Source organism: Mastigoproctus giganteus, chromosome 2 (genome assembly GCF_048544385.1).
Source record: "Mastigoproctus giganteus isolate SK-2022 chromosome 2, ASM4854438v1, whole genome shotgun sequence".
Lineage (NCBI taxonomy): Eukaryota > Metazoa > Arthropoda > Arachnida > Uropygi > Thelyphonidae > Mastigoproctus > Mastigoproctus giganteus.
Window position 1 is genome coordinate 13,893,078 of NC_143576.1, and position 27,097 is coordinate 13,920,174.

General features: G+C 35.9%; 1 protein-coding gene across 1 annotated transcript in view; it reads right to left on the reverse strand.

The window, feature by feature from the left end:
* RpL31 (ribosomal protein L31) overlaps positions 1-27,097 on the reverse strand; it is a 47,378-nt gene that overhangs the window by 12,313 nt on the left and 7,968 nt on the right. The window contains exons 2-3 of the mRNA XM_090390357.1: positions 23,754-23,851; positions 11,421-11,546 (exon numbers count right to left, since the gene is read on the reverse strand). Coding sequence (XP_090246483.1) covers positions 11,421-11,546; positions 23,754-23,851 — 224 coding nt within the window. The remainder of the gene's footprint in view (positions 1-11,420; positions 11,547-23,753; positions 23,852-27,097) is intronic.

A 27,097-nucleotide genomic window follows, 5' to 3' on the forward strand; every position in this document is an offset into this window, starting at 1 on the left:
TATGATTCCTGCGCAGACTAGACTGCCACAGTTCAATTACAGGCTTTATACGATATAATTTATTCGCAGTCTGTCTATTCCACGAATCCTGCCATTGGGAGTGTATCTTCATGTGTATTACTTGCCTGTAGTCTGTATAGGGGACTGACAGGCAGCGATTATTACTGGAAATTGCTGAATCATTTCCTGACATCTGCCGGGAGAGTGTCTCAGTGTTGAAAGAGTACAATATTAAAGAATGTATGACTGAAGCTTGTGGAATTATATGTCCTGACATTAAACACAAATTTGAGAATATAAGTTTATCTCGGCGAACCGTAGTAAGAAATATTGAATGTATCGATAAAAATTTGAATGAGCAATTATTATCAGTATTAGAATCGATAACATGGTACTCGATAGCTCTCGACAAAAGTAACGACCAAAAGAATACTGCGTAGTTATTAATTTTCATACGTGGATGTACCTCAAATTTTGAAATTATTGAAGAGCTTCTCTCAATGGAATCTCTTAAAGACCAAACAACGGGAGCTGATATATTTGAAAAATGCTTAACAAGATATAATTTACAATGGAACAAAATGGTAAGCGTAACAACTGACGGAGCACCAAGTTTGACAGGTAAAAATGTTGGAGCGTTAAAGAAAATTCAGGATAAAATTTGTGAAAATTATCCTGATTATAATTTAATTACAATTCATTGTATGATACATCGACAAGTATTATGTAAAAATTGAACATGTCACATCTTGTATTATTAAACTAGTAAATTTAATACGATCGAGGGGGCCTGAAATACAGACAATTCGTTAATTTTCTTCAAGATATTGAATCCGAGTACACGGATATTTCTGATCATAGCCAAATTCGATGGCTTAGCTTAGGAAAAGTTCTTCGGCGAATATGGGATTTTAAAGATGACATCGTTTTATTTTTAAAACTGAAAAATATTATGGACTTTCCCAAATTAACTGATAATAACTGGATTTGAGATTTTGCATTTACCATGGACATCGTGACACCCTTAAATACTTTCAACACAGTGTTACAAGGGAAAAATTTATACGTCCATGATATGGTAAAAAGTTTGAATGGATTTCAATTAAAACTCCAGTTGTTCCTTCGACATTTATTGATTAACAAGGTAGACCACTTTCCAACCATGAAGTTGCTGAAGATTCCAGAAAATAAATTTGAAAAATATTGTGAAATTATCAACGCTTTGAATGACGACTTTTCACGAAGATTTGGCGACTTCCGAAAAATTGACAAGTTTGGCAATAGTGCGCGACCCATTTTTAATAGAAATTGATAGTGCACCGAGTGAACTACAGCTTCAGATTATAGATCTGCACTGTGATACCGATGGAATCACATTTAAGGGAATTGCACCGTCGTGAGGAAATCTGTAAATTTTATAATACTCTTAATTCGGACAAATTCGACGAACTTAAGATTTTGCCTGAAAAATGTTGGTTATTCTTGGATCAACCTACATATGTGAACAAACATTTTCCATCATGAATCTAAATAAAAATTCATCAAGCAATCTCAACTACAAAATTAACACCCGAAATTTTTAAAAAAAAATGTTAAAAGATGTAAAATAGTTTCATTCATCTCATTAAATTCTTGGTTGTTAGAGAATAATTTTTTTATGTTATATTTCTTTTTCATGATAACAATATATATCTAAAAATAGTATTTTACGTGCGGCCCACCGTCTTTTTGAATTCCTAATGTGGCCCTTCAGCCAAAAAGTTTGCCCAGGCCTGCTGTAGAGCCTTTATTTAAAAACTATAAAAAGACAATACATTTATCCGTTGATAGATGGATAAATGCATTGTCTTTTTATACATTTATCAAGTGGAGCTGGCATCACATGCCAATGCCACTCGATCGTTGCTGGGTACACCACTTAAATACAGCTTAAAAATACTGAACTTACTGGGTGTGTAAGGCCCAACCTTAAAGAAAGGGTTCTGGTATAAGCTAGCTTATACCAGAACCCTTTCTTTTAGGTTGGGCCTTACACACCCAGTAAGTTCTGGCCTCGATTAATGTGATTAATTCGTCCCACAAGCACATTAATTGAATATAATAATCAATAGGAAAAATTATAATTTATCCGTGATCATAAAGAATTTTAAAAATAACTTTAACTATATACCATGTAAAAGATAATGAAAATAATTATAGAATTAAATGTTTATTGCATAAAATACACAATAAAGAAACTATTTGTTATGGAAATATTTGAAGAGTCGTTTGAACAGTGCTGGTTTTTTTTTTTTTTTCATCAATCAATTTCTAATAACTGACAACAATCTTCTTTAGGCCCCAGCAAAATAAATATTGCAGAGAACCTCAAACAAAAGGTTTCAGGTTCTCTGCAATATGAAAGATTATCTAGTTCTTTGACCGTTATCTCCTTTGCACACAAATTTATTAGCAGGAGACAAACAAGCAACACATCTGCTTCCGATTGTTGATGGAATACGCTGAGGTGGGCAGCGGGCAAACGCTTTTTTATTGCCTGTCCAAAGGGCAATAAGCTTAGAGTGCAATTCAAATCATTTCAACTATCACATAAAAAAAAGATAGCATTAACTGGAAATTTGTATTGCATAAAGTGGTATAATTTTTTCAAATAGCAATAACTGAAAAACTGTGTTATGAGAGGCCTGGCTGTATTCATGAGGTTCACCAGTTGTGTGACTGCCTGATCAACTGTTGTATTTCCTCCTCCTGAATCACATTCTGTCATCTTTTGCATGTCATTGGTTTTCTTCTGTTGTAGGTCAAACTGGGGGCACAGCCATTACAACTAACTTTGCTGCTTCACAGATAACCCCCAAAATGCCAAGTGCCTTCTGGTCTGGGGGTCCATTGCCTTCCTTCTCCCGCTATCCAGTGTTCCTCTGGAAGGCTCCTTGGTTGGATATTGCAACATCATGTGTTTCTACTGCTGTGGTTACTCTGGGCTGTTTTTTCTCCCCTCCAACAATGCAGGAGCTATTGAATTCTTTGTGACAACAGTTCAGAATCATTCCAACCACCTTAGTATGTTGTCTCATCCTGTACACTGTCATATCAGTCTCTAGCTCTGTTATGTCACAGTATGTTCACATGACAGTATTCATTTCGATGCACCACTTCACGTGTTGGCATTTTCTTCCTTCCTGGGTGGTCACTAGTGTAGTTATGCAGGAAGCACTTCCAGTTGATTGGACTGGATGGTCTTGCCATTCCCTTGTGGTATTCATACAGGAAACAGCACCACTCGCTCCACTGTTTTCCTTAGGAGACAGTCTCCAACTTTTTGAACTGATCCCTTTGCCCAAGGCCTGGATGCAAATGACTTTATTCTGTGCCATTCTCAATGCAGTCTCATATTCATCCAGCTATGTATGGAGGTGGACCTGTTTAGCTTTATGCACCCAGTGGCTGGTGATAGTCATTGGGAGCAATGCCAGATAGCACCACTCTTTGCCCAAGCCAACGAAGCAACTTTTGCATTTTCCCACTTCCATGTTGGTATTCTAACTCGGGTCCGTAATATTATTTTTCAGCATTGTAACCACTTGGCTAATCTCACCCCCTTCACAATTATTAATACATTTGACAAAAGATAAAACCTTTGGATGACCTCTTCAATCACAGTACACAAGTACACTCAGAGCATTACAGCCTAATAGACTTCCAGTTATAAAAATAACCATAAATTAATAAATAAGACATTAACCTTTTAGAAAGGAAATTTGTTCAAAGTAGTGCAATATCAGTACAACTCACTGTACAGGCAAACTTCTTTCCTGCTGTAAATGCAAAGAATAGTAGAATAGGTTTGTTTGTTATTTAGGAGCATTAGCAACTAAGACCATATGCTCCGGGATATGCGGTGGTAATTCCTGGACCTTTCCGCATCCTCTGTATTTGGTGGTGACGGGCTTGAATCCCGGTCTAATCAAGAAGCGTGTGCTACGCACTGCTGCTCCTTCCCACCTGGCTACGGAGGTGCCGAGTAGAATAGGCTGTCTATGGGAAAGAAATGTGACAAGTGTTCTGTAGACAGCAAAGCCCTATATGGAGTTCTGAGCAACATTCAAGGCAAACCACAAACTGAAATACGTGTGCACGTTTTAAGTTTCACACATTTAAGTTTTTAAAATGGAAGAGACTAACAGTATCATATTTATATTTTTTTTTCTACATTTATTTTTCAGCTGAATTATTATTTTTTTTATTGAAAATAAAAGGTGGGGAAAAAATAAAAAACAGCTTTTTAAAATTTTTTAAACTAAAAAAATAAGTATTGCAATCTATTTATTATAAAAGATGAAATATTGGTAAACTACAAGCAGAAAGTTAACTGTCAGGTGTAGTAACACCATTTTTGTAATTAGGGGCAACATGACTGCATAGTAAAAAAAAAAAAAAATTATATATATATATATTGGTCATCTTTCTATCACAACTACTTCTGGGTGAAAAAAACAAAAGCTGTTACACTTTTTCAACATAATCACCAGACAAAATGACATTTCTGCCACCTCTCAATACACTTCTGCAGGCCAGTTTCATAGAAGTCCTATGACTATTCTTAAAATCACTTCATCATCAGCAGCAAAATGTTTTTCAAAAAGAAAGGACTTCAGGCCAGGAAAGAGGAAGAAATACAAGAGTGCAAAGGTCTGTGGAATAAGCAGGATGCAGCACTATTTCAGTTTTTCCTGCCACGTCAACAACATTTCATATGTATGTTGTGCCCTTTCCTTCTTCAGGTAAGGGGTCAGAAGTCTGGGCAACCTATCTAGCAGATACTTTACTCACATGAAACTGTTGATGGATGACGTTCTCTACAGACCTTACATTAATTTTGACCACTGCAGCTAGTTCTTTGATGCTAATATGGTGATCATCCAAGATTATTGCCTCAATTTTTGCAACACTTAATTGTTACAGCAGTTTTCCGGTCATCCTAGGAATTCTTCATGCACTAAGGTTCTTCCACATCTGAATTATTTATACCAATGTGCAACACTGTAACCTTGGGAAGTCTATTCCATAAAAAGTGACCATTTCCTCAAGGATTTTTCTGTGTTTTCCCTTGCAGAAAGAGGAACCAAATTACTGATATGTATTCCATTTTATCATTGTGGCACTTCATTCAGAACTGCAAAGGAAAAAATTGTCAGATCAAAACCCCAATGTATGTTTGCTATAGAGATTTCAAGGTACCAAACAAAGAATTTGTCATCTTTCTATTACAACTACTGGGCAAACAGAAATCTTTTTGACCCCCCCCCCCAGTAATGCATTTCTATAAAGAAACTGATTATATTGTTTATACAGGGTGTCTCAAAAATATTGGTACAAACGTTTAGGGGAGGTAGGTAACATCTAAAGGAATGTGAATCGCATAGGAACCCATAACTGGAAACGTCACGGGAATGTAGTAGCAGAGGCACAAGAAGCAGAAATGACACAAGACAGTAATTAGTGGCAAACATTTATTTGACATAATATTAACAATGGAGTACGAGATGGATGCATTTCATGATGTTACAACAGATGCTCGAAGGTTCCACCATGAGACGCGATGCATGCGTGACACCGACGCAGCATGGATTGGCAGACACGGTCGAACACACCTGGAGTTTCTTTGACAGTAGCAGCAGCGCAGACGAGTCTTGCCACGAGATCCATTTCCGTCTCCACAGGTGATTCATACACGATAGATTTGAGGGCCCCCACAGAAAGAAATCAAGGCTCGATAAATCAGGTGAGCATGGGGGCCAGGCAACGGGTCCACCACGGCCAATCCATCGACGCCCAAAACGCCTGTTCAAATGGTCACGACACACCTTCCATAATGGGCAGGCGCCCCATCATGTTGAAACCAAATGTTGCGTCTCACATTTGCTGGAACATCGTCAAGTAACCCTGGTAGAACTTGTTCATGAAAGATCCGATATTTAGCGGAGTTCATGCGGGATGGTAACAGGTATGGGCTGACTAAGCAGTCACCGACCATACCTACCCACACATTTATTGCAAAGCGATGTTGTGCCGCATGGGGGGGTGCACACCGTGTGGGTTGTTGTGAGCCCACACATGAGCATTGTGCTGATTGAATAAGCATTCCCGAGTGAAAAAAGACTCATCCGTGACCAAAACATAGGCTGGAAAATTCAGGTCTTGAACACTTTCTTGGAGAAACCAGTGCGCAAAAGCCACACATGCAGGATGATCTTGGGGAAGCAGTAACTGAACCCTTTGGAGATGAACGGGGTGTAAGGAATCATCGTGCCAGACACGCTGTACACTGCAATGAGACACTCTTAAGGCAGAGGCAATGGCACGTGTGCTGGAAGTAGGATTATTCTGGACAGCATTCAACACACTTTCTTCCATGGCGGAAGTTCACGTCGAATGTGGTCTGCCCGCACTACTCCTGTTACCTCTAAATGACCCATAATCGCACAAATTTTGATGCACACGTGCAAACAAATGGTGGTCCAGTACATGTCTGTCTGGGAAGCATTCTCCATAAATTCGTTGAGCAGCTTGTCCAATGCCCTCTGCTAATCCATACACTAGGTGCATGTCTGCCAGCTCACAGTTCGTATATCGATGCATGCTCTTCATGCGGCGACTACTGCTTGAATGAGTAAACCAGAAATTTTCCCTCTCGCGAACTGATGAACAGCGCTGTGTACCGACTTACAGTGACGTTTCCGGTTATGGGTTCCTATGCGATACTACCGCCCCTAAACGTTTGTACCAATATTTTTGAGACACCCTGTATATGATGCACCGCACAACCTTTTTGTGGGAAAAGTAAGCCATATTACAGGCATCAAGTACAGCAAAATAATTTATATTGTATATTTTGGAAGTCAAAATTTTCACACAGTTGCTTTGTACAAGTCCCACTGTACAGGCTTCTACAATTGATAAGGCTCTGTGTATGTATTTTAACAGGTTAAATCCTCTGAGCTACTTAAACTCAGTAATCCATCAGTTATCTATCACTGAATCCCTATCCGTGTTCACTAATAACAGTTAGACAATTCCATGCCCTAACAAATTTCATAGCGTCACTGTGAAGCAGTAAAATCTTATTTCTCTGCCACCCTAACCAAGAAATAAACTTACTCATTCTTTGGAAGTTCAACTGTATTTCTCCTTTTGGAAATTTTACTTATTCAAGGTACAGTAGGAAGGCAACTCATCATTATAATACATCTCACATTGTAGTGGAAATCACAATTATGAGGTATTATAATGATGCCCTTTATGTAAACTGTTTGCCTTTATTTATAGCTTGTCCTAAAATTATGATAATGCATTACCAATACAATGCTATCTAATTTAAGAAAATAACCTACTTTTGTAAAATTTTTATTCAGAGAATAATTTTAATAACCTTATTAAAATATTCACATTTGGTCTGAAAATACTGCATAATTAAGCTTGCAGCCAACTGCATATGCACAAAGAACTGCAAAGTATCTCATGTTTGTGGGGTGAAATAACACCTAATTTTAAAATAAGAAGTTTTGGAAACCCACACTATTATTTTGCACTCAATTTTAATGCTACTGAAATTTACAGCAGCATGGTTTCTTGAATGCGTCCAAATGCACATATACTTCCCTACTCATAGTTATGACAAACCTTAGTCACTAAATATCATGCTCTTTCAAATGAATTTTGCTAATGCAACTGCAAACTTCTCATACAGTAAATTTTAAAATATTTCAACTTCCTCTATACAAGGTTCTTCACTGTTTGTTATTTAACATAACACATTAGTATGTGTTATATTACATATTACTTTCACATATTACTATGTAATATGTGAAAATATATACAATGGCTGTGATGTTGGTAAGAACAAAGAGTAATTTGAAGAAAAATACAAAACAGGTTTGTTCACCTAATAAAAAAAAAAACCTCTGTACTGTTTTTCACATTACATAAATATGTGAAAAACAGTACAGAAAAATTGGCAGTCCAAAATCACAATAACTCATTAAAATATATACTACCTTCCAAAAAAAGGATCCATATATGTTGGTTTTGCCTGATTATACTATACTCACTTCAATAGTATGTAGGTCTCCCTTTGGCTGTGACACTGCACCCTCTTGGATAGGCTTTTCACCAACAAATGATAGACTAGCAGATATATTCTCCATTTCTCCTGCAGAACAGTTTGAGTTAATGATGTTATAATGTTTCACCTTACCCCATATAGTCCAAATTGTGACTACCAGCCATTCCAACCTTTGTACATCCATGTCCATGAATCATTTTCAAACAGCACTGGCAGTACCGCAGGACAGAATCCTATTGAAATAAACACGGGTCTGCACTAAGAGCTGTTACATCATAGGGAGCATGGAATTTTCCAAAATAGCAGGTGCAGCATTCATGGTTGCCTGCACAACCAAAGAGGCCAGAACACAAGACGCAGCCCCACATCATACCCTACCTATTCTAAACTGTACCATTGGCACAATTCACACCAGCAGCATATGTTCTCTGAGCATATTCAAACCCCCATCCACCTGATCAGAATAGGGTGTAGCAAGATGTCAATGTTCACAACTCTATGGACCAATTATAGCATTCATTGCAGCTGGTAATGTTTTGCTTATGTGCCACCACTTTCCCATGACAACCAAGTTTGTGGACCCCAGCATGTAGTGTTCTGCAGGGATACCTAACAAGACTGCCGTGCCACCCTTCAGAGTACCCTCCGGTCAAGCAGAATGAACTTTTGTGATGTTCTTGATGCTCTGCTAGAGTAGTGGTAGTTGCATACTACAGACTGTTGATTCTGGATGGTGTAGGCTATCACCAATTGCATGAATTGAAAAGTTAGCATTGTATCATTTGACAATAACATCCTTCCTGAAACCACTGCGGCAGTTTTTACTATATTACAAGGTATGAAGAGCTGAGATGAGCTTTGTACTATAACTTGTTTATTAGATAAGGTTCAATGGCTTATGAAAACAGGGTATCTGTATATCTTTTGGAGGAGAGTGTAATTAATGTTTCAAAATAACTTTAAAATGCATGTCTCAGTGAATTTTTTGCTTTGCTTAATGATGCTCTCTTTTTGAATTAGCAGCATTACATAAATCACACCCATTCTGGTTTTGTTTTAAATGCATCAAACAGCAATAAAAATATATGCCATAGTTTTTTCTGTACTTTTATTGATATTTAGTCCAATCAGTTATGGTTTTATTGTAATGATTAAAATGTTCAGGAGGTTTCTTTCCTTTGATCAGAAATTTAGTCTTCATTTTTATCATTTTTTTTTTATAAATATGACAATTCACATATTTTCTTCATAACCCATTATGCATATTTTGTGATTTCATTTTCAGAGGTCATTTTTAAAAAGTTATTGTCCAAATTTGACTCAACACAATATGGATTATCGAAATAATCTATCAATGACACCAAAGATTGTCTGCTTTCTCCCAAATAAAACTACTACTTTTAAGCAAAGTAATTGCATTAATTTTGTGAATTTTGCATAAAAATTATAGCTAAAGAGTTTGCAGTTTGAAGAATTTACAACTGGTCGTTTAACCAGGGAAACTCAAATGAGCATTTTGCCATACTTTTGGCTTTGACCACTCATCCAGTACTATATATAAATGTCATACAATAATGTGAATAGTTCAAATCTAATAAAGCATTTCTGATGTAACATTTTTAAAAATTAAATTTGTATATATGGCTTGCTGACTATTCCACCTAGTTTTACAGTCAAAATTAAGTTTGTCTTTTTTTTATTATGCAAATCCATATATAGGACTCAAAGTAAAAGGCACAAATGAATTAATGCCACCACACACAAAAAAAAAAAAAAAAATGAAAGAAAAAACGGATCACTTGTGAATTTTGCAAATAATGTGTTTTGCGCTGCATTGTGGGTTGCAGAAATGTCGAAATGCATTTGTTAGATGGGATATATATGTCTGTAAATGAAATCCAATAAAAAGACTCCACCTGATATACCTAATCGCCATAAATATCTTCCCAAAGGGCAAAATGCATAATTAATGGAAATATGAGAAATCATGCAAATGGCAATCGTGACAACCAAACATACATTTTATTGCATTTACGTCTACAAACTGAAATGACAAGTTAACATAATAGTTATATGTACTGTAAATCAGCAAAATAATTCCTCAATATTTGTGTTGTTCCTCCTTGAGCTGCAATTAAAGCCCTGCAACAATCTAGCATAGAGTTAATCAACTTCTGGATATACGGTTACCCAATTTCGTGGTACCACGCCCTTACAATGCTCTCCTGCAGCTCAATCCTGTTGGCTGCTTCTTCTGAGCATTTTAGACGACATTATGTACCAGCAATTTTCAATAGGGTTCAAATCTGCACTGTTTCCGGGCCAGTCCAACACTGCAATGCCAGCATTTCTGAGGTATGACAGCATCTTAAGGGAGAAAAATGAGGGAAAACATTGGTGTAAGTATGTTTTAAGCCTTGTGAGACAAGAAGACAAACTCATAATTAAATCTAAATAGCACAAAACCTACCAATTTTGCTGTGTGACAAGGTGCTGAGCCCTGTTGAAAAATCAGTTTTGGATGTGTGTGTGTGGCAGTCCCTAATAACAGATTTCAGACACTCCTCCAAGATAGCAGTGTAGGTTTCTGCATTCACCATTCCACCAATAAACTTAATTCACCCCCACCCCTTTGCTTGTTATGCATCCTCAGACCATCTTCTTCCTCATTTGTTGGTCAACAAAGGCTTCTTCTTGGGCCGAAAGGCACACAGACCACATTCCGAAAGCAGTTTTTGGATAGTAATGGATACTAATGAGCGTGTATACCCTCCCGATGCCATACTTATAGAAACAGCTGATGCAATACCTTGAAATTACTGTCTGATGCAATACCTTTGCTTTGCGACAAACAAAATGACTGTAATCAAACAATACCTTATACATTACACTACAAATGTTACTTTTTTTTAAGGTGGAGTTTTATTGTCTGCCACTGTATAACATATTTTTCACAAATATATATTTTTGCTCACTTTTTAACACCCACGAATTTGCAGAGAGCTGTTTTAAGGTTTGCTTTTGAGTTTGTGTTTGCAGAGAAACCAATTTGCAGTGCAATACTGAAAAGCAGCATGGTATGGATTACAACAATGTAAATTTCTGTTATGACTGTTCTGTGCTGTACACCACAATTTGGATCTAAACTTGTATACTGATAAAACATATTCTAGTAAACCAATATTTGCCTAATAAAAACCATCAAAATAATTACAACCATGACAGTATTTTTAGAAAGCTGTTTTGGCATTTTCTACAAAATGCTTATAAAGATGAATAAATTTATAAAACATACCTTACACCCTTTGACCAAACAAATTTATTTAATCGAGTGTCAATCCTAACATCAGGTGTTCCCATTTGCTTTTCTGCAAATTTCTTTATCTCTTTAATTGCTCTTGGAGCTCTCTTCTTGAAACCACTAGAATTAAATATATAAACAAACTATATACTGATTCTATAAATATTTCTTTATTTTATAAATAAAAGTCACAGGTTATAATATAAAAAAACTGTCCTCTTAAAGTCGTACCTATATTATTTCCAGAAATAAAAATAAAATCAGAAAGCTGCCATTAATGCTTATTTCATAACCAATATTTTATACACAGTCAAACCTCCAGACCTGTTCTGACCTTTGCTGGACCTGGATTTACTGAATTTCAGGTTGTCATATTATAGTCATAAAAAAAAAAAAAAAAAAAACACTACATGTACATATTTCTACAAGTAGCTTTTTTTGAGAGAAAGGTATGTACATTATATGGCAAATGCATAGTATATACTGCACAGTACAAGAATAATTTCCCCCTTCCAAAATATACCTATAAATAAATCCATATATTGATTCAAACACCAACCATATAACTGAATTTATTAAACTAGAAATAATATTATAAGTCACTATATTTCTATTAATAAAGTTTCAGTTATTGGTTGGCGTATTACACTACAGTTATGAATCAGAAATTGAAGGTTTTGCATGCAGATAGAATGGGTTGTACTTAGCTGTTTCCTGCAGCTAAATGCAACCTAAGCAGACTACTTAGTCTCGAGTTAACTCGAGACATACTATACTCATTTCAGCTCATTGCTATACAAGGTGTCCCACACATTTTTCATAACTTTATTAGATGCTCGTTGAGATCGAGTGAAAAATGTTTTCACTTGTGTTCGACAGGTTCGTTGAACCTGTAACACCAGTCATCTACACCTGAATGTTCCACACAATAGAATGTGGGTGTGGAGGAAAACATCACTGAAATAAACAGATACACCGATTAGCCAAAACATTATGAAAATCGAAGCAACTTCAGATGAACTGCGGCACATGCACGGGTCGGGACACTGTATAAAAAACACACAATACTGAGCTCCGTTAATCAATTCTTGTTCTTCAGATGAGAAAGGCAGCAGACTTAAGCGAGTCTGACAAAGGTCAAATTATAATGGCCAGACGACTGGGTCAGAGCATATCCAAAATGGCAAGGCTGGTGGGGTGCTCATTGTCAGCCGTGGTTAGTACCTACTACACGAACTGCCAGCAAGGCATTGGACGACCATGGCTCATCGATGCTCGAGGTGAGTGAAGGCTCTCCCAGGATGGTACATGACAGAAGGGCGACTGTGGCACAACTAGCCGGTAATTGGAATGCTGGTGATGGGGATGATGTGTCACAACACACTAATCGAACCCTGCTGAAAATGGGGCTGCATAGCTGCAGGCCGCTCCAAGCGCCAATTCTAACCACGGTTCACTGGCGACAGTGCCTACAATGAGCACGCGAGCATCAAAACTGGACCTAGAGTGATTGGAAGAAAGTCGCCTGGTCCGATGAATCACGCTTCATGTTGCATCATGTGAACAGCCAGGTACGTGTGTGTTGTTTACCTGGGGAAGTGATGGCACCTGGATGCTCAATGGGACAAAAACAAGCCGGTGGCAGCGGTGTCATGCCTTGGGTCCAGTCATCAATGTGCTGGGCACTCCGACATCTACACACCTACTTAAACATCATTGCTGACCAGGTACACCCTTTAATGGCAACGGTCTTCCCCTCTGGTGGTGTCATCTTTCAACAGGATAACGCGCCATGCCACACCGCCCGGATTGTTCGAGACTGGTTCACGGAACATGAGGAAGACCTCCAGGTATTGCCCTGGCCTCCAAATTCTCCAGACATCAATCCCATCAAGCATCTGTGGTTTGTGTTGGAACAGCAACTCCGATCTGCGGCATCTCAACCACGGACCTTACAGGAGTTAAAGGATCTGCTGGTTACGCATTGGTACCAGATATCATAAGACACATTTAGAAATCTTGTAGTGTCCATGTCTTGCCAGGTAAGAGCTATTTTGACTGCACATGGAGGACCAACATATTATGTAGGTGGTCATGTTTTGGCTCATCGGTGTAAATGCATGGAGGATGGCTGCCACCACCTACAACCAAAAGTTGGTGATGGCCAACCCCGTTTGGGTGTCTCTCCACCTCCATCAGATCTTCCATTGATATCCCTTCTAACTTAACTTACCTCACAATTTTATAATGTATATTTGTTTTATCTTACAATGCACAATTTAATTCTGTATTAAATTATGGATTAAAATGCCTGTACTCAATTTTGCATCCCATAATTGTAAAACTGTGAATTGTAATCTAAATTTGTTATCCTCTTTAGTTCTGATGATGTTATCAGTTTGATTATAAAAGTTGTTAATACCTGTAGTGGTGGTTACCTTGTTCTCTTGTAACTGTCCCAATAAATATTCTTAACATTTGTGCATGGTTTAATAGTGTCTTTCTTTGTATTATTATAATTGATTATTATTTAATTCTTTACCTAGAAATACAGACTGGTATATGTTTATTTTCCATATTCTTTATGTTGAAGCCAATTCTGTCCAGTATTTCATGGGGAGTGAATGGTAATTCCAGTTATAGAATCAAATATCAGTGTTCAGTCCTTTTGATTTTCAGTTATTGATTATCAGTGTTCAGTCCTTTTGATTTTGGGTGATCTTTCAAAATTATATTGGTACAAACTTGACACTGTTGGTCAACAGCATTGTACTGTATAGTCAACAGAAGGCTTTGCTCCAAGACTGTCATAATCATGTAAGACTAAGGGAAAATGGAACTACAGAAGTGAATGATAACTGTTTGCTTAAAGTTCATGTCAGAATTAAGCAATCAGGATTCTCACATGCAAGAACTGGCATAAGTATTTATGTTGGCTCAATTGTGGAAGCATCTCAATTGTATCACATTAATTATTGGAATCCCTTTCACTGCAGCCATAGAGCATTTATACAGCATAGATGGCAACTTAGGATATGTTTGGGAATGCTACATTGAAGACACAAAGTACCATAGTTACATTATGCATTAAATTTAAACTATCATACAAGTTAATGCAATTGCATCATTTCTGCATGTAGCTGAAATTAAACAAACCCTAAGCTTGTATACAAGACACCATCATGCAACATCCCATATTGTGAAATCCATCATTAATTATTTCCAATTTAGATATCTGTATAATAATTTGCTCATGTTCCCCTGTCTGGAATGCTCAATGAACTTGAATAACTCAAACTAAACAAGCTTTTCACCAGATTCCTTTCACAATAGGTTTTATTTAGTAGTAAAATTAAGGGGTAAAAAAAAAAAAATTTTTTTCCCAACCAATTTTCAAATCACAAGAATTGATTTAGCTCCCAGTGAAACTAATTTGCCGATAGCTTTGAAGAGAAGGCAATGTTAGAGTTAGACTTTCAACAAAGTTGACATTTTTGGTCAACTTTGTTGAAACTTTGGACAATTTTACACAGCAGTTTCCAGGTCCAGCTAATTTTTGTGCAATAACTGTAATTTTTTTTAAAGGACAAAATAGTCATACATGTAAAAAAAATTATCAAATTGCATTTTTACCCAAGTCCACTCCCCACTGACAACTTAGCTAGTAGCAAGAGAGCCAAGGAAAAAGTTTTTGCAATTACAGTAAGCGCCGGTTATAGTGATCACTGGTTATTAGAACCAACCACTTTAGAGAATCAAATTTCAAAGAACCAATTCAAATCAATTAAATGCACTACTTTCATTGTTTATTAAAATCACATCTTTGGTTATAAAAATCAATTTTGATCACCTCTGTGATATTTTTCTAAAGCACAATTCTGGAGGTCACAACCATAAAACAATAAAACAAATTTGCAGTTTTCTGTTTATTGGTCCTTTTTGTTTCTAGAATCTGTTATAAATGGGAAGTTACAGCTTTAACAGAAGAAACTGCCCAGTCTGTTACTGATAATTTCGCCAAGGAGGAGAAAATGAAGATGAACCCGAATGAAATCAAGGTACAAAAATGGCAAACCAGTGCAGCTATAGCCATTCTGAGGAGACTGTTGGAGGAAACTGGTGCAAGTGATCGTGAAAAATCTATAAATAGACTCTGTAGTGATAATTTAGAGCAATCTAAAATAAGTGGCTATTTAAAATTATAATCACATTACAAAAGTGTTATATTTAATATACATGTTTAATATGTATATTAAGCTTATTTAAGTATAAATTCTATTTTTATTTTGCTAACCTGTGGATTCCAGTTTTCACACATCATTTAATTGGTAACAAAGTGTAAATTTGTGCTTTATATTTTTATAGCCTGTGGAAAATATTCATAAATTTTCGCTTATTAGAATCGAAATTCAATTTGCAAATTGATCACTATAACCGGTGCTTACTGTACTTCAATATTAATGAAATATTTGCCACACATATTCTGGTATATACATAAGTTGATAGAATTACTAACATCTCTAAGATTTTATATAATTAGCATACTTTACATTCATTATTATGACTTTTTTATTATTACTGTAATACAATTGTCTGCACCAGGTAATAACTACCAAAGAAAATTATACAACTATTTTTTAAACAATTGTTTTGCCCACAAAAACAAGTCAAATCAGAATATATCAAACTTGGTGTAATCAATTAATGATTTATCAGAATGAACACTTTTTTTTACCATATATTAATAATAGGCATAATCAAATGATTAATAATCAATTATGAAACCAAAAATTGAAAAGCCACATGTCAATATTGATGCTACCAAAACTAAAGCTTAAGTTCTGCATTGCCAATCTCTCTCCTCCCCCAAACCATGAAATTGGTGCCCCCCCCAAGGGCAGATTTACACCAAGAATTTCTGTAAATTGTAAAACATTGTTCTGTGGCTGAGCTGCTATCAAAACTGCAGTGTCATACCTTCACTCCATGTCACCAATTAAAGAATTTTGCTGTATTATTTATCTTTGCAATAAATAAAATAACTACAAAATACATTCTGCATGTGGGAACAGAAATAATGACTATTTTTATTTGAATTTTCTTTTTCCATAATTTTTAAACCCAATTGTCTCAAATTAGTTCTATAGGCCAGTAGTTCAGCCTATTTTATTTCTATCCCCCACCCACCCCACCACTTATACATTCGATGCTGATTATAATTCTCATATTTATTGAATTTTTAATGCAAATTAAATAGTACCTCTATAATACAAAACTCTTATTTGATCATTATTTTATTTATTTTAAGTCATATAATTATTAAAAGTTCAGTACCACAAGAATATGGTATGAATATTAAACAATGATAATGGAAGATACTGATGGATGTGACACAGTTGTGTCACACCCACCAGTAACTCTGAGGCTCCTGTAGTAACAGTGCCACTGTGCAATATATACACCACAGGTTATTAAACTTTTTTTTATCCATGACCCCTTTTCAAGACGAAATCAAGACAAAATTATTAGCGACCCCAGATTCTTTTTCACAACCCCTGGAGAGGTCGCAACACACAGTTTAAGAACTGCTGGTGTATAATCATTTCAATAGTTCTATAATAAATATTTAATTCAATCAATCAATTTTATCAATGTTTGCTTCACCCCCCAGAATCTTTTTCGTGACCCTTCTGGGGATCACACAACCCACAGTTTAACCCCTGGTAAATACTACAAGGTAGGGTTCCCAAACTTTTTCAAGCATGGACTGGTGTTTTGCAGATTTTTTTTTTTTTTTTTTTTTGTGGCCCACCTACAGCTATAAATTAATGTATTTTCAATGATTATCACTCATAGGTTCAGGAAATAATGGCACTACCATTAGGACATTTAATATACCAGTAATAATGCAGTTAGGTATTCATTAACATCAGTAAATACAGCAGACTCTTGATTTACTCGAATCGGATTAACCAGAACACTTCCAAATTAGAAAAAAAAAAAAAAAAACACAACCAGAAATCATAAAATTCAAGTAATAAATATAAAGGCATAAACAGACGCTTTGCAAGTCGTAAATAAGCAACAAGAAGCAGCATTTAAGTCGTCACTGGGAGACTACTGTACCTATTATCTTGCAACCCCTGCTGTCTTCACACCCACCGCAAAAAAAAAAAAAAAAGAGAGAGAGAGAGAGACCAAATGTTTAGTTTGCTTTAGTGCATCGCGTCGATTGTTGTGTTCTGCCACACTGCAAAAGGACAATTTGTTTTTTTTGGTTTAGAAATTGCGAAAATGATGGGCAAGCGCAAGAGTTGTACTTTTAATTAAAAAAGAAATTATTCAAGTTTGAAAACTGTGCATCCATTAATCTGGTGAGTAGGAGATTGGCAAACCCAGGGTCCTGAGCTGGATATCACCTGGCTGGTGCAGCATAAGCCTCAGGCTTCCTTTCACCATATGGCTAATAATAATAATGTTGGTGACCAAGCCATACACGAAATTGAAAAAAAATAAATAAATAAAGGGAAGCTATTAGATTTAAAATTGACATCTTAAAAAATAAAGGGAAGCATAGTATTGGACATGCGAGTAGCGCGTGGTAAGTTTTTTTTTAATCTATCACCATAGTTTTTATGTAGATTGCCGAACATTTTTTGATACAGTAAGCCCCGACTTACGTAGCTTCAGACTATTGTTATATATATTTTTTATGACTGAAGATCTCAGTGAAGGGGACACACATTTCACTATAATATTGTATAAACCCACATAATTCCAGCTATCGGGATTAACACAAATGCAATAAGATCGAGTTTACTACCCGTTTATAATTAGATGCACTAACAGAAAAGCCCAGTAACCCAGAAATTGCAAATTGTTTTATGACAGTGACCTCCAGAAATGTGCTTTAGTAAAATGTGAGCTTGCGTGGGATGATAATGGTGAGTTTTCGCCTTAATCCTGCGAAGTTCTTTACAGAAAATTTCATTTTGACTGTTATCATGGTACATTTACTAGTGACAGCGGTACTAGTAAATCTATAAAGAAAAGGAAAGTGATCGAGTTGGATCAGAAAACTAAAATAAGTAAGCATGAAAATGGACAAACGTCAACAAGCATCGCACAGAATTCAGATTTGTCAGTGGCAACAGTGAGATGATCGGTGCCAATGAAGTCAACTATAATAACCAAGACTACAAAATACAAATCAGTTTTTATAGTACAATAACATGAGTTTTTTCTTCCTTTTATGTTTTATTTTCTTATGTGCCACTCCAGCTACTTCACCGCTGTCTCCAAAAAAAGTTTTTAATTGAACTAATTAAAAATATATAACTATTTTTCTTCATTCTTCTGAGGATATTATGGTTTTTATAATTTTGGCATATCAGGGATATAGCAGCAATATTTTATTAATCATTCCCGAGTTACGTAAGAAGTACTGGAACATATCTCTTTCGTACGTCGGGGAAAGATAGGCAATTCATTTCTTTGTTTATTATCAAAAGGTTTACATAAAATTGACATTTTAGGAAAGGAAATTTTCTTATAGTTTAATGTAGATGTATTTCAAATAAGTTGTTCGTAGACCAGTATTTTCTTTTCAGGGAACAGGTACTGGGATCGCGGACCACACTTTGGGAAACCATGCTATAGGGCCTCCAGACTATCTAAATTTATCATTAAATTCTTGTCTAGATAGCAGATATCTTCCATTCTTGCAATTTTGTATAATTTTTTTCAGCAAGTGTTTTTGTGGGTGAAAATTTAGTTTAGCATTGTTAAAAAGATAAGAAAGGAAGCAAAATATTCAGAGCTTTCTAGGTATTGCACAATATTCTTCCATGGGAAAAAACATTGTGCAATATCTTCACTTTAAACACTGACAGCAAAAGAAATATCAAATGTTGTATCCCAAGTATCACCAAAAAGAAAGGAACAGTAAGCTGAGAGCTGTTGATTTCCATTCTCTTAGCCTGAGACATGTTCAGTTGTGAGTCATCAGATTTATTGAAGTTAACTTTCTCCAATCTCATGTTGTTAGTTTGGTCCATTTTAAACTCCTTTTAGTCCTGGGTGGTGTCTTTTCACCCAGGTCCAGCCCCGCCACGGGGAGGCAGGTGTAGTGCCACCAAGTGACCAAGCGGGTAAAATAGAAGGTTTAGTAAGCAGAAAAATTACTTTCCTTTCTGGAAGCTTCTTCCTTATGCTTTAAGAAAGAATACTCTTATTATGTATTAGAATAATGGAAGAAAAAAACATCTCAACTCAAAGGGAAAGACTTATCTCTCTCTCTAATGTAATCACAGTAGAAGTCGCAGGGAAGATCGATGGTACCCGGGGCTGAGCAGACAAGTTTGTAATAGCAAATTCGTTCAGATGCTGGACTGCTATCAACACTAGTTATCAACTTCCTTTCCTTTACCATAATCTATTGCAAGTACAATTCATAACACAAAATCAAGAATAATGTTTTTGCGCTACTGTTTGCAGTCTCACTTCTACTGCAATAACGATATTCAAGAAATAAATAAAAATAAAAAAAATTAAATAAAAATTTACCACCACTAGCTCTAGGAAATACAGCAGAAACCATGCACGACCTTCAGAATTAACTACATCAAATTATATTCAGTGTTGTACTGTACAAGGCAATATACCAGTCACACCAGTTGTGGGCCAAGAGAGCTAGATCCACACGAGCAAAACTTGATAGTAGGGGCTGAATATTGCTAAATTTTTGTTGCACACTGGTTGGGAATGTCTGCTCCAGGCAACTGCCCAATTCACTACACCTATGCAATTTATTAAAGTAAATTAAGAAAATAATGCAACTACAAAATGTTATTTTAACAAAATATCTTATTTTTAATAATCAAGTATGTATACAACATTAATGTGCATAACAAGCTGAAATGGCATTACAGCAGGCCCCCGTTATAACGTGGTTCGCTTTACGCTGATTCACTATAACACTGTTCTTACATTATAACCCGTATCTGACTATAACGCTGTCAAAACTCACTGTAACGCTATTTTACTAGCATACAGATTGAATTTTTGGCAAATCCGTCTTCAGTCCAGTCTGTTTTGAGCCTTTTTTTTTTTTTTTTTTTTTTTGGCAAAAGGAGAAATTAGCCACCATGAAATTAACTACAGTAATTATTTTTATAATTTCTACTCTATGTACAAAATTGAAACTTTCTATATGCTCTTATTTTCTTGGTGTGGATAGTTTCAAGGGAGAAATTCTTTTTTAGTACTCAAGTTGAAAACATTTACCATCCAGTGTCATATGTTGTTAAGAAGTCTGCATTTTCTGTTCTTACCTGTAATAGAGAGATACTAAAAATAGATTTACTCCCTATCTCTTCTTTTGTTTTACTGTGGGAACTATAACTTGCTAAATGTTTTTCACACAATCAATCCCATGAGTGCTAAATGCGGTGCTGTTTCTTGTACAGTATTCTCTTGTCTTCTGAACTCCTCTGACCTTGTGGTTACCCGAAGTACATAAAATTTGTTTGTTTTACTGTTTTGGAAATTCCATAAACATTCTCCATGAGTCACACCATAATTAATTTACAGTACTTTTCCTGCAATAAACAACCATTTGATTTTACTGCACGGTAAAATCGAACTTTTCAGATAAATAAAACATTTGTCACCGTCTTCAGCTCACTTGCCAGAGGAATTCTAGATATCATTCAGTGCATACAGTGTTAGACATACAGACAGTTTACTGTACTCGAACATCGTATCACAATCAGTGCAACGCAGTTACATTTGCAGAGAGTTATGGCAGATAAGAATGAAAAAGCAACAATGTCTGGACACGGTGCAAAGATTGGAAAGGTAAGAAAAACATTGAGTTTGAAAATTAAATTAGACGTTTTGAAGAGAATTGATTCCGGTCAAAGACAAGTGGATGTGTGCAATAATTTAGGACTGGCAGGTTCAACTGTAAGAACAATCATAAAAAATAAAGAATCAATTTTAGCAGCTGGAAAAACAGCTGTTCCCCTGCAGGCAACTAAATTGACCAGGGCTAGGCCGGCTATTATGATTGAAATGGAGAAACTTCTACATAATTTTATTGAAGACAACATTCAACGTAGAATTCCGTTAAGTTCAATTATTATTAAAGAAAAAGCGAAGAGCCTATATGAAGATTTAAAGGGAGCTCACCCCGAAAAAAATGTGGAACCATTTAACGCTAGTAAGGGCTGGTTTGATAGATTTAGAAAGCGCTATAACCTGCACAACGTAGCAATACAGGGAGAAGCTGCAAGTGCAGATCAACAAGGAGCCGAAACTTTCAAAAAAGAATTTGTTAAAATTATTGAAGAGGGATGTTATACTGCTCAACAAGTTTTTAACATAGATGAAACAGGTCTTTTTTGGAAACGAATGCCTAAAAGAAGTTTCATATCGAAAGAAGAAAAAAACATGCCAGGCTTCAAAGCGGCGAAGGATCGGTTAACTTTGTTGTTGGGTGGTAACGCTGCGGGGGATTTTAAATTAAAACCCCTTTTAGTTTACCATTCCGAAAATCCAAGGGCTCTTAAAGGTTTAGCTAAATCAAACCTACCTGTAATCTGGAAGGCTAATAAAAAAGCTTGGGTAACCAGGCCGCTTTTCATTGATTGGTATGCTGAGTTCTGTCCTGCAGTGGAAAAATATTGTGCAAAAAATAACATAACATTGGTTATAAAGCTATTCTAATCATGGACAATGCGCCAGGACACCCAAGCAAAGAGAGCTTAGAAGACTTGAACAATCACATAAAAGTTTTTTACATGCCTCCAAACACTACGTCTCTGATCCAACCAATGGACCAAGAATAATTGCAACATTTAAAGCGTACTACATAAGGAACACCTTTTCCCAAGCTATTAAAGCCATCAACACTGAAAATGTACCGAGCTTAAAGGAGTTTTGGAAATCCTATAACATTAAAACCGCCATTTACAACATTTCAAGTGCCTGGGATGAAGTGACTCAGAAAACCATGAATGGAGTGTGGAGGAAAGTTTGGAAAAATTGCATAAAGCATTCCCAGGAACCTGATGATTCCGTTGAAAATGTTAAAACACAAATTGTTGAGCTCGGAAAAGAAGCAGGATTACACGAAATTAACGAAGACATCGTACAAGAGATGATCGACAACGACAAGGATGGCCTCTCTAATGAAGAACTAATGGAAATTATAAAAGAACAAGAGCTTGCTATTGAGGGAGATGATGATCAAGATACTATAGATGAAGAACCGATGAAGTCGCTGACTGCAAAAGGACTTAGTGAAGCTTTTGAACACTTCGAAAAAATGTGTGATTATTTCCGGGAGAACAACCCTGACATGGAACGAAGTGCCAAGGTAATAAGAAATTTGAAGAAAGAAATGAATTCCTACATGATGTTGTACAATGAGAGGAAGAGGGCCAAAGCACAACCCAAAATTGACACATTTTTCAGTCCAAAGATACGAAAACCCGAGAGCACAGGGCCATCGAATTAATAAATTCATGATTTTCGTTAGTTAATTACCTCATAATTATATGTGTATATAATGTAGAATATTTTATATGTACAAAATTTTGAATATTAAATATTTTTAATCGACATTGGTGCATATTTTCACTACCATTTATTATTGATTAGAAAATATCCTATGGAATAGACCGCAACTCACAAATACATGTTACCTTATGGGAATATGGCGCTCGCTTAGCGCGGATTCACTTAGCGCTCTGTTTTCCCAGAACGAACTATCAGCGTTAAGCGGGGGTCACCTGTATTATGCACTCTGACCCACACCTAGCCCTGGTTCAGTTGCATTTTAAAATGGACTGAAACTTAAGTATTTTTAAGCAGTACTAGTAACATTCACTATTTTAGGAACTTTCCTAGCATTGGTCAAGATACCTTTCATCTAACTTACATTAGCAAAAACTGCTTTACGACTTTCCCACATTGCCTTGCATTCCTCACTCATTTTTAATTCACCATAAAACAGAACCAACCGACTGTCTCTCCACACACAATACTTTATATTCAAGAAAAGGATAGCAACTAATATTCTGTAGTAAAAGAGGACATTGTATTAACAAAAAAAGGTTGCCAAATTAGCAAATACCCACGACCACCAACAGAAATGCAGACCTTCAAGTGGGCTTTGTGCAAAGATGATTCTTAAGCCATCAGCTAGACACATTCAGGTTGTATACTAAGAACTGTGTAGCAAAGTGCAGTTTTTCTGTGGCAAAAAATCCTTTGTTGACACTCACAAACTTAACTAGAATAAAAAGTTTAAAAGTTACTCACACTCCATGCAGACGTTTATGAAGATGAATGGTATACTGCCTTGTTACTACTTCACTAAGAGCGGACTTTCCTTTCTTCTCACCTTTGGGCTTTGCCATCTGAAAATAAAAATTAATTAGTAGTTGTTGCAAAACCAATTTATTTGGGTGTTAATGCCATTAAATGTTATAATAATGTTAAATTATATAACAGGATTAACTGAGACTTGGTGTCAGCCTGATATAAGGAATGGTGATTTCCATTTTGGAATGCACAATGTGTATAGGGAATGAAGGGGCATGCCCATGGTGTCTATAAATATTTCCATGGCACAAGTCTACAGTAATATTTTATCCACATGTGCTCTTTAAGCAACTATACATATGACATAAATATACCCATGTTTCCCACTTTATTCAAGTTACACATGCAGCATTAACTGTTTTTTGGCTTTACAAATGAAAGGCTAAATAATGATAAAGCAATTGAAATTTTTCATTAGAATCCATAGGTATAATGCACTGTAGGTGTACTGAAAGTTCAGTATTATTCAGTTTCTGAAAAACTACCAGTACTGTAGCAACAGCTATTCATTTACATTTGAATACCATGCATGAAGCAATTAGTGAAGCTGAAAAACCTAAAATTACATAAGGTATTTCTTACATATTTTTTATATTAAAAGGAATGATTTGAAGTCTGCTAGTTCATCAGTAGTAACAGAACTATCAATAGCTGCAGTTGATTAACCCTTAAACACTAATGTGCAATTTCAATAACCTAAATGTCCAAGGCATTTTTTTTTGGTTAAGATACTGTTTATTTAACTCACATTATACAGGGACATATAATAAGAATCGAAATTATTCACAGTATACCAAAGTACAGTGCTTCAGTTATCAAACAAAAACATTAGTTTAGTATTTTTTTTATAATTTTATTTTTTATAATAAGTAGTTTAAGAAGTTATATTTTCTTAAGAGCTTATTATAAATCAACAGGGATTACCTTTATTTTAGATATAGGAAGCTTCTTTTCCAACTCTCTAATAATTCTTGAGGATGGCGATATCTATTTTGTAAAGCAGGTGGGACATCTTCCCCACTGTCAGAACCGTAGTGTTCAGACCGTGCGGTCTCAACAGTGAGCGCTCATGGCTGCTGTCTACAAACACCATACTTCTGGCAGCATGGAAACCATTACTTGGATTGGCATAAAATTAGATTTTTGAGGTCTAAACTGTTTAATAAATATGGACCGATTATTTCTTTCGGTCCTATAGCTGGACTTTACAGTTAAATTTAGGGGTCTAATAAATTTGGATGTGGGGGGGGGGGGGATTATTCTCTACATTCCTTAAGTCGGACTAGAACTTTTCAGGCGTCATAGGAACGGAGCAATTCACAATTAAAACTGTCTGAACACTACGGTTCTGACAGTGGGGAAGATGTCCCACCTGCTTTACAAAATAGATATCGCCATCCTCAAGAATTATTAGCGAGTTGGACTAGAAGCTTCCTATATCTAAAATAAAGGTAATCCCTGTTGATTTATAATATAATAGAATATAGGAATTATCAAGCACTTAACAGCTCTCAATTATCAAATCTATTAAGAGCTTATATAAAAAATTCAATTAGTCTTAACAATTTGGTACCCCTTCTGATCAATCGTTGCAAGTAGCAGTAATTGGAAGCTCTAACCTTTTCAGTATACAGTACCCATTTTAGTTAATAATAATAAAATTCTTTGATAAGTTAAATGGTATACCTTTGTAATTCCATGCACAGATAACCATAGGAATCTTCATCATCAGCCAATTTCAATCCACTGGAGGATGAAGGCCTCTCCAGCAACTTTCCAGTTCTTTCTGTTTTGTGCAATGGCCCACGAACTCTTGAATTTCATCTCCGCCATTGGCCATCCATCCAAAATTTATTCTTCTCTTGACTTCCAGCCATTTATCATTATTACAGCTAACAACTTGTCCCAGATAAGTGTATGAATCCACCTTTTCAATTACTGCTCCTTCAATGAATATATCCCTTTCTGTAGCATACTTGTTCATCATTACTTTTGTTTTAGCCATATTCATCTTTAGTCCAAAATCCTTACTAACTCTGCATAACTGATTAAGATTTTCCTCATGATCACAATGTCATCTGCAAATCATAAATGGTTTAGGTACTCTCCATTCACATTGACTCCTTTCTGTGACCAGTCCAATCTGAAAATTTCCTCAAGGGCAGCAGTAACCAACTTCGGAGATAACTCCTTTTTCAATTTTAAATTTGCTACTGTCGTTGTCTAGTCTAATAAAGGAGGTAGCATTCTCATATATTTTCTTCAAAATCATAATATATGGGGTATCTATGCCTGGTCTTTCCAGTGCCCGAAACATTGCTTATGCTGTATGGTCAAATGCCTTCTCATAATCCACAAATACCAAGCACAGCGGTGTTTTATATTCATTTCCTTTCTCCACTAGCTGTGATATTACGTGAAGGTGATCGATCCATAGTTGAGAATCCTATCCTAAAGTTACTTGCTCTTTCCATTGATTTTCACCACGTATTCTTTCTAATCTGTTAGTAATGACCCTTGCAAACAACTTGCAGATGTAGGATAACAAACTAATTGGTCTATGATTTCCAATTTCTGATTTAACTCATTTCTTATGCAGCAAAACAATGATTGCATTATTCCATTCCATAGGCATACTCCCTGAAAAGTCCTTTTAAATCTGACCAAGACGCTTTAATTCACATAACTTAGTCATCCCTGCATCGGCTGATAATTCTTGAATATGCAAGTAATGAGAAAATTAGTACAACAAATAGCTACCGTATTGATGAATAAACAATAGTAATTCAAGGCTTTTCTAATGCATTTCGAAGTCTTGCCAGTTTGTGACGTCTCGTCCTCCCAATTTTAACTCTACAGTAACTTCATCTTCCCCCGGGGCCGGGTATGTCATATGTGTTACTAATTTGTGATCCATCTTCCCCATTGCTGGCATCATTCCCTCACTTCTTGTATAATTCTCTATAGTAGTCTTATGCTATTTATAAGTACACCATTGCTATTCTTCAGTTTCAGTATCATTTGTCTTTCTGTATTACTGCTCATGGCACTGATTTAAGTCCTTTGTTTTCCCTTAATGTTTGTTCTACTTTTCTTGTATTAAATCTTATGTCCTCTCTGAATCTCTTTCGAATGGCTTTGCATAACTCAGTATTTAATAGATTTGATAATTGAGAGCTATTAAGTGCTCGATAATTCCTATATTCTATTATATTATAAATCAACAAGGATTACCTTTATTTTAGATATAGGAAGCTTCTTTTCCAACTCTCCTATTTTTT